Source organism: Gymnoscopelus microlampas (assembly GCF_963454915.1).
Source record: "Gymnoscopelus microlampas genome assembly, chromosome: 22".
Lineage (NCBI taxonomy): Eukaryota > Metazoa > Chordata > Actinopteri > Myctophiformes > Myctophidae > Gymnoscopelus > Gymnoscopelus microlampas.
This window is the reverse complement of record NC_139959.1, coordinates 25278327-25294484: the sequence shown is the minus strand read 5'-3', so window position 1 is coordinate 25294484 and position 16158 is coordinate 25278327. Positions and strand designations below refer to the sequence as shown.

Sequence of the window (16158 nt, the reverse complement as noted above, 5' to 3'; positions counted from 1 at the left end):
ATTGGAACTGTTCCACAAATGAAATTGAAACTGATCCGTGTGTTCTCTCTCTTGATTGGATGAAATTGGTGTCACCTGGAAACTTATTTTCTGTTTACAAAAGAGCTGGAGAGACGGGGAGACCACTATTACTGAACAAACACTCTATAGCAATAACTAAATATAGAGCTTTTCTCTCTGTGTGTGTGTGTGTGTGTGTGTGTGTGTGTGTGTGTGTGTGTGTGTGTGTGTGTGTGTGTGTGTGTGTGTGTGTGTGTGTGTGTGTGTGTGTGTGTGTGCGTGCGTGCGTGCGTGCGTGCGTGCGTGCGTGTTAGCTGATGGACAGTACCGACCAAATAGGAACCACTTGAACCCCAGCATGCCTATTCTGGGTCCGTTTCCCAAAGATAGCCAATCTACAAGGTGTTTCTGGTTTAGTCTGGACACCATTTTGTGTGTATCCTTCCCTACTCTGCCCTCAGTCACCTGGCAGGCACTCTTCACTTATCTGTCTTAAGAAAGCAAAAACCATTGTGACTTTAATCTTTAAAAAACACAGTTTGCACTTAGTGAGAATTAAACTAAAGAATGAATAATGATATTTACTTCTTCCTGTTGTCCTTCTATGGTTTGGGTTTGTCCTGGGTGACAATGTAAATTGCCAAGTCTCTGTACTGTTACTTTAGCCTAGCATCCAATCATTCTGAGGAGTTAAGTGCCACCTCAGAAATTTGACATTACATTTTTACCGGAAGTAAAATCCTTTTTTTGTATTGCTTTTCATTTGTAATATTTAGCCATGTTGATGATTTTTAATGGGATGAGAGATTATAAATTGGTAAGTGTATATACTCTCCACTTCCTTGTGAGTTTAGCTCCCCACAAATAATGCTGCTGTCTCCAAACTGGGAATGGAACGTTCCACTCATGTCCTTCTACTGTCTATAATCCCAATCTATATATATTTCAGACATGTTTACATTATGTGAAAAAATTGTCAAATTTGGAAAGTAAAGTCTACCATCTAGATTATTATATCTATTTATCTGCAATGACAACACTTCATTTCACTGGCCGTTTATGCAACTCCCCCTCCTCATAACTGTACTTCTCCATTTGTAATTTGCTCTATGCCTATAAGGGAAATCTGAAGCAGAGGTCTGTCTGTATGTACTGTATGGCTGTCTTTTGCATATCTCAAGAATTGTTCATCCGATCGACTTCACACTGAAGTGGGTGGTTTTTCTGAGAACCCAAGGGAGTGCAGTGTCAAGTGTTAAGTCGATCGGATGAGCAGTTCTCCTGAAGAGACCCACTCCAGACGGCCACGCATGTCTCAAACCGTTCATCCGATCAACTTCACACTATGCAGGTGTATTGCAGAGGACCAAAGGGAGTGCATGTTGAGTGTAAAGTCGATCGGACATCTTATTTAACCCCTTACACCCTATACTTAGTTGAGCAGTCTCTCCCAGGGCTCTATACTAGGCCCCATCCTGTTTTTGCATTACACTGAATATCTTTGCAGAAAATGGCCATTTTCGCTGAATGTTCGCCCCAGAAAATGTAGAATTAAATGCGATATGCTGCAATGTTGATGCTGTAATCTGAACATGTACACATACATGATTATCTCAAAACAAAATATCTATTTTACTGATTGATTTGATCATAAAGTATGAACCAAAATTACTTTCTAGGATGAGGAAGGAGCCCTCGTTAGCACTAACACAACATGGATACAATGCTGTATGTATCATACTGGAGACAGATTTTGCCAGATAGTGACATGGGCATGAAGAGCAGAGGAACTAACAGAAATAGGCTGTTTAGGAGACATGCAGAGGTGGCTTATGACATGATGGTTGATGCAGATTAGATCAGAGCCATGTCACACCACAGCTTAGCTTCAGGCAGATGTCAGGTGCTTCCAGTGAGTCAGGACTTTTGTTGGTAGTCCATCGAGGGGGAAAAAAAGGAGGAAAAAGAAGAAGAAAAAAACTAACACCGTGGCAGATTTGGGTTGCCTGCTGCAGAGGATCAATACTGGCACGCAAATCACCCTTTTACAGCTGACAGCCTTACTAGGTGCCTGCTGTTTGGTTTGTGACATGCCTCAGTCAGTTAACAGGGATGGAAGCCAAACATACTGTACATACAAATCAGGGGACTACTCTTGTAGATATGAAACTGCTGGCAGTGTCTGCCTGTGATAACCATGAATGTGCCATACTTGGAAATGTGCGTGCGTGCATCTGCTGGAAGTTGATGTTTGTGTGTGGATATCTGGTGTGTATGTGCATTCGTGTGCCTGTGCCTTGTGTGCTTGAGAGAGAGAGGAGTGAAATGGAATAGACTGATAGATGCATCGTTGCCTCGAAGCAGATAGCGGTTGGGCTACATTCTGCTCTGAAAACCTATTACATCTATTCACAGCTCTTGCCACATCTCACCTGAGGTCGTAAACACATTCATCAAAACTCTGACAACTACGATATTTAGAACAAATAACCGACTTAATCTTGCCCATATAGGTTCATCGAATAATAATCTCTCCCTCTCTCTCTCTCTCTCTCTCTCTCTCTCTCTATATATATATATTATCTATATACATATGTCACAGTATGATTGGAAAACCAGTCAGATTGAAAAAGGTGCACTCGTTTTCACCGACGGTCTGAAGGTGACTTGAGCCACGAGACACCGGCAAGCAAGCTTAGGCGAGCGAGTCGCCGCGCCGGGCGTTGCGAAGTCACCTTCAGCCAACTCAGCGCCATCCGAGTTACGTCCCGATAGGGACAGAATTGTAAATCATCCCCGCCCGCCGCAGGGGAGCGTGGGAGGTGAACTCGAAGACATTTTTTCAATCCGACTGGTTTTCCAATCATAATGTAACATATATATATTATTCATATATATATCGCCCAGTCCAATCTCACACACTCACTGGTTGTGGAGAGGGGTGAGGGATGAGGGATTAGGAAGTTGTACCCGCAATTGTGGACAGCGTTATTAACCAACACTACCATCTAAACATGGCAAAGGAATGCAATAAGCAGCAATATCTGTTCATAACGAGGTGCAGTGAGTTCCTAGAATTGATCCAAAATGATGATCTTACTCGGGTGAAATTACCGATATGTTTGGCTCAGAAAATGGCATGGCACTCGAGCGATGTCAGACACATCACATTAACGTATGTGATAGTTATTGATCTTGGATCTAGGATCCCCCATTTCTCATATCACACTTGATTAAACAATATAGAATTTATTGACTCAACATACAGGCATGTCACTTTCTGCCCAGAGTCACTGACACATTGCACATCACAGCCGAGACACGAATAGGGGCCAAATAAGTGATACTGATTGCAAACATTAGCTGAACCATTCGGAAATATCTTTCAGGTAATTCATGGAGAGGCATATGGGGATGGGGTGGAGGTCCATTATCAAAGAGAAAGAACATTTATGGTAAGGTATTCCAGTGGCAGGACAGATGGACGACGTCATTAGATTTCATTTCGGGCTGTGGTACTTTTCAGGGCTTCTCGAGGCATTCATCATCAACGTGCATTACCACTGTAAATGGTCCTCAAACTTCTTAACATGTTCTAACGAGTGCCTGGCAAGGCTCATGCATAATTCTCGCTACAGCGATCCGTTCAAATTAACTTTGCGTCTGCAAACCATGAATTATTTTGCCACAGGCTTTGGAGCTTGGGCGCCGCAATGAGATGGACGTTATTTTGCAAGACTGTTTATATGTGTGAGCACGTTATTATACACTTTGAACTTAATCCACGTTCACTACCACATTTTATCCTCTACGCAAACATATTTGCATAATTCAAAATGTAACGGCTGCCTGTCGTGAGATAATGTCATTGACATTGATTCGACTAATTGCTGAACATGCGCGTAAAAACACACAGTATTACTTATACACATCCTGCATGTGCATATTAACAGAGAGGCAGGCACACACTCACGCATGCACACATACTGTATGCACGCAAGCGCGCGCACACACACACACACACACACACAAACGTTTTCTGTATCAGTGAAGGTGCACTTATGCAGTGTGAGACACCCAGCTCCTGCATTAGCCATGCTTCATGGCTAGATCAACAGGATAATTATCTGCCACTTCGTTTGGTCTCTGCTCGCAATAACCTTGATTGGCTCACGGGTCACTGAGTTTGCCCCCTCCACGGTACTGACACGGTGGGTTACAGATATGAAGCCTGCGAGTCCCGGAGTAAAAGTTAATTAACTGCCCTGCCTCCATGCAACCACACTGGGGTAGAGCGGTGGGCATCATCATCAAAGCACTTGCTGGGTTCAAGAGGCTTTTTTCATTTTATTTTTAATGGCCCCTTGCATGTTTGGAAGCGGTTTACAGCTAAATGCCACAATATTTAAAACCCGGTTGTCTTTAATGACGCGGAACACAGGGTAGTTATCCAGCTCGGGCTGAATGAGATGAAGGCTTTCTTTGTTGGTGGGCGTGGCAATCAATCAGGGCATAAGTCTTGTTGAAAAGGTTTTATGACCTACTGATAGGTTCCCGTTGAAAGATTAAATTACGTGGCCCCTCGTGCCGGTGATAAATCTATGCCAAGATGTTGGACGAGGCCATGAGGCAGGGCCATCAATAAAAAAGGAAGGGATGGCCACTGCTTGTCAAAGGCAGGAAGCGAGCCGGATAAACAAAGTTGTTGGAGTTGACCTCATCCGCAAAAGCTGGTTTATTGACTTTTATTCAAATGAGCAACCTTTTCCATTAGAGGTCAGGGGCGGTTTATTGGGCTGTACAACCGCACACTGGTCACATGTTTTTAAGTGTCACATCCACTCGAGTAGCTCAGCGCTGCCTCAGACTTTTCTCCTCTCCGTTTCTGGGCCTCAGCATCACACTTTGCATTTACAACCTCCACTAAAATTGATCGGTTTCTCAGTAATCTACACAATGCATAATTGGTATGGCTATGGGAAGACGGTTCAGAACACAGTGGCCTCAACCTTGGTGACTTGAATTGATTCTCCCTGACTGTGTTTGCCCACTGACTGAATAATTTGTTTAGTCCTTGTGAGAGTTTACAAGGCTGCCATTCCCACATCTAAATAACATGCTTGCAACAACCCTGTAGTGTTGTTATTTTTGGGAGTGGATACAACACGGTGGAGCCCTGCTGAGCGCTGCCTTTTCAAAACAGCCTAAAACAGCCACAGCCTAGAGATGGACAGAGTGTAGACTAGAGACCAAACGATTCAGCTTTATGTGAACAAGCCTTTATCGGACGGGGAGCGTAGTGGATTTCATACAAAGGCTGTGTGATCGCTCTCGTCTTTCTCTAACCCTCTATGTATCTCTCTGCCACGCACGCACGCACGCACGCACGCACGCACACACACACACACACACACACACACACACACACACACACACACACACACACACACACACACACACACACACACACACACACACACACACACACACACACACACACACACACACACACACACACACACACACACACACACACACACAGGGGGGGGGGGGGGGGGGGGGTTGAGCCCCTTCCCCTTTACCCGTCTGTAAAATGTGCCCTCTCCAGACCACGAATGTATACAGCATGGAGAGGGGGCTACATGCTGTATACTGAAGGCAGCATTTAAGAGACAAAGAGGCAAAAGTGCTCTTTTAGAAATATTAGCCCCTGCCACTCTTAACATTATTTGCACGTCCCTGCGCGAGCACACACACACACAGCTACTCCCAACATCTACTCGCTCTCACTTTCTTCATTCTTTCTTCACTCTATGCCCCCTAATACTATTCATTACTTCTCCTTATGTTCTGCCTGTCGCATGCTATTTCTTCCTCCTCCACTAATATTACTCATATACCGAACGCAACATGTGGTTGGCATCTTCATAAGCCTTCAATCACAATAAAAGAGCCATTGAACAGACAAGCGTAGTGTGGAATTGTTTCTTTTCTTTTCTGCGAGCAGTGCAAGCAGCTGTGTCCGGGAAGCATTCTGCATCCTCCCGCAACTACAGGAATTATGACATTGACACTGTATTGCAACATTGTCAGGGACTGCGACATGAGCCTGGCTGGAAGTGCTGCTTATGATTAAAGGTCTTTACACACGGGGGGCATGACGAATAATATTTTCTTATAGTTGATGCCTCATACAGGTTTATTCACGGTGCGGAAGCTCAGAATAAAATCGACCTTGTTCCGAATAAAAAATACGCTTTACCCACCTGTATTTCTTTAGTTTCTGTGTGAAGGTATTCATGACATAAACAGCTGGAAAAATATGTTCAGATTAATTAATCACACACAACAAAACGACCATGGTGTGTAAGCCCTGAGTTGTACTTAGTTGCACACTGGTAGATCTACTATGTTCGGTGTGCGGCACCATCGCACGGCTAAGTGTAAAACCTTGCCTTAGTCTCCAGTGAATTCTAAGTGGTGATTATGTTTATCATGCATCAAACTGTCACAAACTTCCTAAGTAACAAAAAAATGTAATAAAAACTACCTTTTTTCTATCAAACAGCCATTCATATCCATTACGTGCATGGGATAGAGGCTTATACGTCAGTAGGGAGAAATGCTGAGGAAAAGGGATGCTGACCTCAGCAAAGAGTAGCTATAACAGTGATTGAGAGCAATGAGGCTCGGCTTGATGTATGGGCAAACCAGCAATGGCAGTATTTCGTTGTCGATTACCAGTGCTGGGAAAGGCTAAAACATTATCTAATTGTTGAGTGCATAGCCTTGTTACATTATTCCCCAAGGCAGTCTGGGATTTAATTGCTGATCTGCTGTGAAATCCTTGCTTCATCTGAATAATGGCAAAAACAGAGAGAGGAAAACTAAAACAAGGTCTCTGCACAGAGACACGTTGACATCACGTGGTGCAGCAATTGATTTCTAACAATTTCTTTATTTGTATGAAATGATGGAGTTACATTTCAAACAGGTTACACACCTTTACAAGTGCAAATATGGGCATACATAACCGTGAGTGTGTAAAATGCCTTTGAAAAGGTTGTGTAGTGCTTTCTGCAGTTAACCTCAAAGACTCCCGCTTACAGTATTATCATGTTTAGTTAGTGGAGCTATTATTTGCTTCTATTGTATCGCATTCCATAGTTTAACATGTATAAAACATTGAACAAAATGTTTTTAAATTTGTGTTTGGCTTAAATAAATTGTAAAATGCCAGTATGTCTTGTTTCTTCCTTGTAACTGATAGACAATCCATCAAACAAGAGTCAATAGCAACAGTAGAATAAGCTGTTTGACATCGGCAGAGAAGAGTTGGCAACATTTCCATGGGCACAACCCACATACTCAGCTGTGCTACTCATTCCACAAATGGTCCATGTTCCTTACAAATTGGTCACCCATTTACAAGGGAAATAAACAGGTTTATTTTTCTTTTTTTTTTTCATTTAATATAACTTATTATCAATATTCAGTAACACCAATTATAACTTCCACATCTCTGATTTCAAACACAATAATTGCCTTGGTGAATATAAAAGGTAACGGTTGTTGTCAATAAGGTGTAAGTTCGAATCCCTGACCTGGCTAGAAAATGCATCAAAGGGAATAAAAGCCACATCCTTCCCTCCCTTAAGAGCCACTAAACTGGCCTGCAGTAAGGCAATAAAAACCAAATCACTACAGTACAAGAGTGTGATTGTACTAGGCAGGTCCCAGGTGTGAGCATGAGGTTTGTGTGCAAACCGCCATGACCCTGCAAGTTCTATCACCACAGCCCCAGTCTATTGCTGCACAAAGGGTTTGCTGTAAGCCCTCTGTCAACTTGTCGTTAAGAAACGTAAGAAAAAAACACCATGTATGCCTTTTGACGAGAACATGAAACCCCAGTAAATAAAATAACAATAAAACTGATATGAATAGAACATTCTGCATGTCATTACACTGTTCTATTAAAAAAGCTGTCATCCTTTGAACGGCATCAAAACTCAAGTATTAATTCTTTCAGTACCTTGTCCCCCCCCAAACAACACAATGGCGAGTGAAACTGTCGAGGCTGCATATTTTCCCTCTGGTGCCGCAGAAGAAAAGGAAAGTCTGCCTTGTTTGCATTCATTAACCAAAAATAGACAAGACGAGAGAACTCGTAACCGCACAGCAGATTCATCGCAGTTGTCCCCCTTCAGCCCATTCCCTGTTCTTTGGTGACACACAGCTCGTATGTACAGATGTGACCTCTGTGTTCTTGACATCGCCGCAGTGTGAGAAGACAAGGTGTGTACTTGGAACGTGATATTAATTTTGGAGGGTTAGAAAAAACGATCTCTCGTGTGCCGCATGACAAATAGGCAAATCCTGTTCCGAGGCTTCATGTGAAGTCTTCTGGATGATGCTCATTTGGGCCGGAGGCGGATAGCTATACAGATGTGCCACTTCAAAACTTCACATGTCCTGCCATCGCCAAGACAGTACATTTTCAGGGGATTCCCAGGGCAATAAGAGGGACAAAGAAGGGCATTTAAAATGCTGAATTATTTTGATGATCACTGCTTTTATGATGCTAATTAATTTGAGCAACTGGTGAAATCACCTTTCGCCTCATAATGAGTCTGACACCTTCTTAAACACACATTCTTTTGTTCTCATGTATATGGATGTCTGTTGAAGGGAAAAACGGGGGTGTGTAGTGACAACTTCTTTTCAGGGGCAAAACAGTGCATTTTAAGGGCAGAAAAGGGAGGAAAAAACATGCATTTTCAGGGGACTTTCAGGGAAAGAACAGTAACGTGTGAAGTTTTGAAGTGGCACATCTGTATGTATTTTTGGAGTTAATGTGGCAGTGTGTGAAAGTATTATGCCTCATTAAAAGGTTTTATTTAAACACCGTGGATGAGGCTCTTAGGGATGTTGTCTCTGTTGTGTTCAATGGTCACGGGTTTGAGGTTTTCACAGTTTTTGTTTGGCACAGAAAGGATTCTCAACGTTCTCCCACTTTTGCGTTATTAGCATTGTAAAGCAGTAAGAACAAAGCCCAATGTATGCATTTCTGTGCATGTTTCACTCCGTTTGTTGTATTTTTGGATCCATTAACACATTTTTACCATCAGAAGATGCTACAGAGGAGAGTAATGAAATAAGAGTATTGTTGGTGCCATGGGAAGAAGAGCTGAAAGTGTTTGATGGAATTACTGTACTGATCCAGAAGGCCCGACAGAACAAAGTCTCCAATGAGCACATAGCAGGCAGATCTGAGATGTGCCGTAGGGGTTAGATAAGACAGATTTATTCATATCTCCCCTCCCTTTCTATCCTGAAAGGGATAGAAGTTATGCCAGTGTGTGTGTGTGTGTGTGTGTGTGTGTGTGTGTGTGTGTGTGTGTGTGTGTGTGTGTGTGTGTGTGTGTGTGTGTGTGTGTGTGTGTGTGTGTGTGTGTGTGTCCATCTTGAAGGACAACATTCAACCCCATTCAACATATACAGCACAGCAACAAAATTAAAGAAGTTGCTTGGTTTGGCATTCCGATTCCGACTATTCCCACATGGTCAGAGCCACCGTCATCAATTCCAATGAGGAACTGAGTCAAAAGTCAGCATGTCCGGGTTTTGCCAGATAAAAAGTCAAAGTGTCTCAAAGAGTATAAGTTTCACAAGACACACAGACATTGTTTTTAGGGACACATATAGTTATGTTGGGATCCTGTCCGGGGACAGTCAAGTCAGTGATTCTCAAACCAGTGTACAGTACTTGAACCCCAGTGTTCGCTATTCTGGGCATGCCATCAGAGAGAACATTCTGCAAAAATATCCAATCTGCAAGCTCACAGCGCGTCACATTGTGACGTGCTGTGAGCTTGCAGATTGTATATTTTTTGGCAAAGAAATTTGTTGTAGAAGGAAAGAAGGTACAGTAGTATAAATGGTTTAAGTTGTTTGTTTTTTGTTTATTTAGAGTCGCCAATTATTTTTGTACCCCCTGTCGTTATGCCAATTAATTCCTACCCACACACATTTCTGTGTTGTCACTGCTGTTGTATCCTACTGACTCACCTGCCAGTGAGAAGCCCCCACCAGGAGGACGTAGAGCCTTCGTTCTACTCCTCCCGCTGACAGGTGCCGCCCCAGCCTGTAGGATTACATGCAGTGACACATATCTCCCTCCCCGCTGGCTTCCCTCCCCCGAACACCAATTGTGTTCGTGTACACGCCAGACAAAGGGTCTGCACCGCTGTGGATTTGAACCCACAACCTCTGAGGAGGTGCGCAGGTATTTTACCACTGCGCCACCCGAGCGCCTATGGTTTAAGTTGTTATGTGAGCCCTGTGTATCCATGCCTCTCTGCAGAAGACCATACCTGGAAGCAAAATGTATGCAGTATGTAGCCTAGGCTTTATATCCGTAGCAGCCAAAGAAAAAAAAAAGCCATTTCATCACACGGCAAGCTGTTGAGGTCTTTTCTGGAACTAATGAATGGTAATCATGTTTATGCTCTGGAGTGAATGCATTGCCACAATTAGGCATTGATGTATTATAGGGATGGGCATTCATTCCACAAAGGCGCACAGCCCATTAGAGATCATTTATGTGCACTGAAAACAAAACTGTCACCATTACGGCGCCCTCCGTGGCTGCTGCTTGATACGTTCCCCGGAGAAAATGTCACCGACACCCTGCAAACCGCCCAGCATGCAGGTATTACCTGCTCAAGTCTCATCCTGTTAGCTCTGTTATTTATACACCTTATTCTATTTAAGATTGTATTAAGAAAGGGTCATGTCCAAATGCCTTTCGCATGGGCGGGGGAATCAGTCAATTATTTTGAAGCGGTGCAGCAGTCCGGGATTAAGTGACTTAAGAATGCCACAGACAGCGGCCTCTCTCCCTCATTTCGCCTTCAGCCTTCAGAGATTTCCACAAACAGCGTGGCTCATCAGGGCCGATTGCGGAGGCGCTGGGCCTGATAAGTCACTCTTACTATTATCCCGCGAAAGCGAGGAGTGCCGAAATTACAACTGCAGCCTTAAACCCCTGCAGAGGTTAGCTGCACATGTCTTAAGCTACCCGCTGAGAAGGAATAAATAAATAAATAAATGTGCTGGAGAAAAAAAAAACTGAAAAAAAAAAAAAAAAAAAAAAATTATGGCATAAGAAGACACGTCTTCCCTAGAACAAAGGGAAAGGTGGCTTTCAGTTTGAAATTCACTTCTGGCTACAGGGGTCTGGCGTTTTATCTTTCTATTGCTGTCAGCATCTTCCCCTGGCTCATAACTGTGATGTTCTGACAGCTTTACAAGAGCCATAACTTAAATTTATTCCTGCCACTGCATCGATCCTCTCTGCACCGCAATGTGTGTCTGTGTGCCATGGAGATGCAAGTGAAATGCACAGAAATGTTGGCAAGGAACCAAATGCATGTATAGATTTTTTTTTTCCTTCTTACCCCTCCGCACCTCAGTCCATTAATAACGTTGAAACACTCACAAAAAATGTATGTCTTAAAAACAGACTATCATGAGATTAAAACGGCAACGAAGCGAAAGTAGTGATGGTGCTGGAGTAGACCTGACCATATTCTACTTTACGCCGCAGTCCATCCCTACCTCCATTGACTATTTTATCTCCCTCATGTTCCATCGCTCCCTCCATTTACCACCAATTCAATTTCTCCCCGGGCACTTTACTTATGTGATTTATGTCATCTCTTTCCTGTGCCTGTAAATAACTGTAGAAATAAGGTGTCTCTTTACCTTCCCCACGTACTGCGGGTCCGACCCCATGTACTCCTCCAGCACAAAGAACTGGTTCCACACCCAGCCCCGCTTGACGCGCTGAAACGCGGCCAACGCCCCATTGCTGCGCAGCGGGCCCACCAGACTCCTGGGACGTTGCTCCCTCCCCGCCCGGCTCCTGCTCAGCGTCGCCGCCGCCAAGGCTGGGCGCGTGCAAGAGACCGAGCCTTCATCAAACACAAACCAAAGGAACGGCAGCAGCAGCAAACAGTTCCTTGTAAGCATTGGCGGGCTTTGAGGTCGGAGTCCCCGAGTTCCAAGTCCAACGACGGGAGCCGAGCCACTCTGACGGACCTTGGTTCTTCAGATGGAAATGCGTACAAGAGGAGCGGTCGTTGGGGGGGAGGGATAGGGGGGTAGGGGGGGGATGGGGGGGTCTGGGGGAGGTTGGTGTAGGGGAGTGGGCCCGGGCCGGGCGAGCAGGCAGGCGTGGTGTGGCGCGGCGTGGCGGAAATCAAAGCACCTGCGTCAGTCAGTCGGTCCCACTCACCGAGGAATGAAGTTCATTACCTGTAATGAGAAGAAAAGACATTTAGCCATCTGCTCATATTTACATTTCAGGCTACTGTTGCTCCAAGTCTTAAATCGCCTTTTGGTGGAAGATTGTGTTTGTCATTTATTTCGTTTAAAAAGGAAGGAAGCCACTATAATGACAAAACATATATGTACTGTGACTTGTTTTTGTCTTCACTTTCACCACACGTTTACAATGACGATTGTTCATCATATATATGCTTCTGGTTTGCCATCTGTTTTCGACCATTAAATAGATTTAATGCAGCCACCTGATGGTGCTTCTTGGTTATAAGTTAGCAGTATAGGTAAGGTAAGGTAAATCTATGTATAAAGTGCCTTTCAAAACAAATGTTACAAGGTGCTGTAGGCTACAATAAATAAGCAAAAACAAAATCATCACAATGAAATAGAGTAACAGTAAAATAAACAGCCAAAACAATGCATAGACATAAACAACATTACAAAACAAAAAGTTTGCGAAACAAATGGTCTTTTTAGCATCTTTTAAGGCATCGACTGACTCTGCATTTCTTAGGGACAGTGGTAAGCCATTCCAGAGAGTGGTAGGGAGTTTGGGAGCTTTATTGGAGGGGCCAAACCTGTGGACTTTCGATTATAAGATGCTCTCTAATGTGAACTCCACAGCTCAACATTAGAAATTGGAGCAAAAAAACTAAACAAAAAAAAAAGTTGTCCAAGAAAAAAAAAGTAAACTACTGTAATGTATCCACTTTAATGAGATATTAACGTGAGATAATTATAAATTAGAAGGTGTTGGAAAAGGCTTGTTTTTGGCAGTTTCTTTTCTACACCGAGTTAATCTTCTGATAATAATATCAGCTTTCTCGCCTTCAATTAACCAGCAACACATTGGTAAAAAAAATTACAAATGTTTTTCACAATGGCATGATGAGCACGTGTCAAATCACTCTAAGCAGTCCAATTAACTGGAACTCTCTTGGAGAATAACCAATATAATAGTATTATATTCAGCCCCCAGGTATGCATCTGAATATCTATTTGTTGTGTCTTCTTTCCGATATTATCGAATGCACATACAGAGCAGTTCAATCTATGCACTTATGGGCTTCACAAGATGCCAAATGGCTAGAGATTCAATTTGATGTTGGATGCATCAAACAGGAGTGCAGGATGCATTTCATTTGCCGAAACGAAATGATAAATATGATCAAAACATCATGTGGGAATCTGCTTTTTTTCCCTTTTCAACACGTTATGGAATCAATTCTTAAATATTCACTCCGCAAAAGGCTTTAGTAATCACATCTTGTCCATGCATGGCAGGGTAAAGAGTTCTCAAGGCAACAGCTTATTTCTTTTTTTAAATATACTATATACATGCAGCAGCGATCAATAGGATATAAGTTATTGCATCATAATGAATTATTCCAATCTGAATTTAGACAGAAACAAAGCTTATCCATTGAAGCTACAATCCAAATGTGTTTGTCTGATCCTCCAACAGAGAGAGGTAATGGCAATGATGTTCAAACTACACTAAAGATGTTCAATCTAATGTGCCATCTGCTTCAAATAACGTACTAAAGATAACTACCAGACAGTACAGGTGTCCGAAAGCAGTATGCATATGCTTACTGGACATAACTTAGTATATATATTGCCAACACTGGACTAGTTATTGCACACAGAGGACAGGTATGATAGGGAGGACGCTTGCACTGATAACACTTAAAGAACACTCAGATACTTGTATTGCAGTTAAAAATGGTACCATGTATTGACAAATGTAAGCAAAAGTAAAGAAAAAACATGCATAACAGTATATGGCCATTCACAGTTGAATCTATTCAACCCAATCCAAACTTGTTTTTTACCAGGTGCTCGAAGAGCGCCGGGTCTACAAACAGCCTCAGTAGACTTTCGCCACCCTGAGTGCTTAGGTGTCGACACCTAAGCACTCAGGGGTCGACACCTAAGTCTCATTGGCTGTCCTGGCTGTCCTTCACACTTCCCCCCCGTTTAAGCCAATGGGGAGTAAGTGTCCATACAGCACCCGCCTCTCCTCCTTTGCAGCAGCGAGAGCCACACACACACACACACACACACACACACACACGAGGACCCCCACTGGAAGTCTGAGACTTCCCCATACGATGAACGGCTATGTTGGGCGAGAGAGACCGAGACAGGACGCTAATGATTGCCATTAAAACCAAATACATGATGTTGCTCACATGTTGCAAACACAGCAGCTATAGGTGAGGGCGGCCCCAGCTAAACAACAGGCCGCTCGATGTTCGTTTGTATGGAAGAATTTCACTGAAGATGTGGACAAATACAACGGTGGGGTGGCGACGGTAGTTGACGAGCTTAGCATTGTTAAGCGTCGTGGTTGAACTTGCGTCATGGTTGAACTTACACCTGGTGTTTGCATTTCTCCATTTACAACTCGTACATCTACATAAACGTTCAGATTTCAAAATAAAGTGCTTATCTCATGGCTACGGGTGTTATAATTATATACGGGCCCTCATAAGTACCCGTATCTTCCGTATCGTTCAATACAAAGCTTTTTGATCCGATTGGTGGCCATTTTTTTCAACTATGCGGCTGTAGCGGTTGGGGGGTGTATGCACCATAGACATATAAAGGTAGACGCCTCCTTCGGCTCTGAAGCGTTCTATCTCGGGCGCGCTTCCTTGTTCCGCAGGGCTATCCCATATAAGGCTTGGGCAAGCTGGAAACTTCCGTGTGCGTCACAGAAGGGGGCGTTCGGTAGGCCAATCAGAGGCAGGTGGGGCGGGTCTTTTCTTAAGAGGCAGCCGCGCAGCAACTAGTCAGTTAGACGCGCTGTGATTGGCCAGTAGTTAACGCGATGTGATTGATCAGTAGTCAAACAGCCCTGCGGAAGAGCCTTGTATTGAGATACCAGTCGCTACAATGAACTGCAGAGGCCAATGAGGTATCTAGGTTTCTATATCTATGGTATGCACTCTGACACATTATAACTCTATGAGGAAATGGCCGCCGATTGCATTCAAATGCTTTGTACTGAACAATACGGAATATACGGGTACTGAGACCCACCCGAAATGAAATGTAACATCCGTGGCCATGGGGTAAGCACTTCATATTTTAAATCTGAACGTTTATGTAGATGTAGGCCTACAGGCTGTAAATTAACAAAGTGTAAACGCCATGTTGCAGTTCAACAAAGATGTCACAACGTCATGTACTGTAGCTGTTTATTTGCAGTGCTGGAAAGTAACTGAGTACATTTACTCAAGTACTGTACTGAGATTGCAGATCTGCTATTTTCAAAGATTTAGTACTTTCACTTTTGGTACTTCACGTACATTTTAATACCAATACTTTTGTACTTTTACTCAGGTTAATTTTGAATTCTGGCCTTTTACTTGTAACAGAGTATTTTTATATTGCAGTATTGGTACTTTTACTTAAGTAGAGAATTTGAGTACTTTTTCCACCACTGCTTATTTGGGCTTGCTTTCAAGATTCTTTTTGAAAATAGCTGATGTAATTGGCCTCAAGTGGTCGCGTTGTGAGCTTGTAGATCTGCTATTTTCACAGATTTAGTACTTTTACTTTTGGTACTTTCAGTACATTTTGATGCCAATACTTTTGTACTATTAAGTTATTATTTGGCCATGTTCACACTGACCTCAATCTTCGCCATTGTTGGGAAGACCCGTGTGGTGTCAAAAAATGTTGCCACCACTTTCTAGCGTTTATTGTCGCAGATTAAATGTTGCCAGGTTTGGCGAGAGAAACAAGCAATCCGAAAAACAAGTAATCAGGTCTATGAAAACACACACACACACACACACACAC

General features: G+C 43.2%; 1 protein-coding gene across 1 annotated transcript in view; it reads right to left on the bottom strand.

The window, feature by feature from the left end:
• The window catches only part of LOC311038570 (cadherin-12-like), a gene marked incomplete at both ends in the record, with an annotated part of 117561 nt that extends 105528 nt beyond the window's left edge, over nucleotides 1-12033 (bottom strand). The window contains one exon of the mRNA XM_084048143.1: nucleotides 11767-12033. Coding sequence (XP_083904269.1) covers nucleotides 11767-12033 — 267 coding nt within the window. The remainder of the gene's footprint in view (nucleotides 1-11766) is intronic.
• Nucleotides 12034-16158: the final 4125 nt, after the last annotated feature.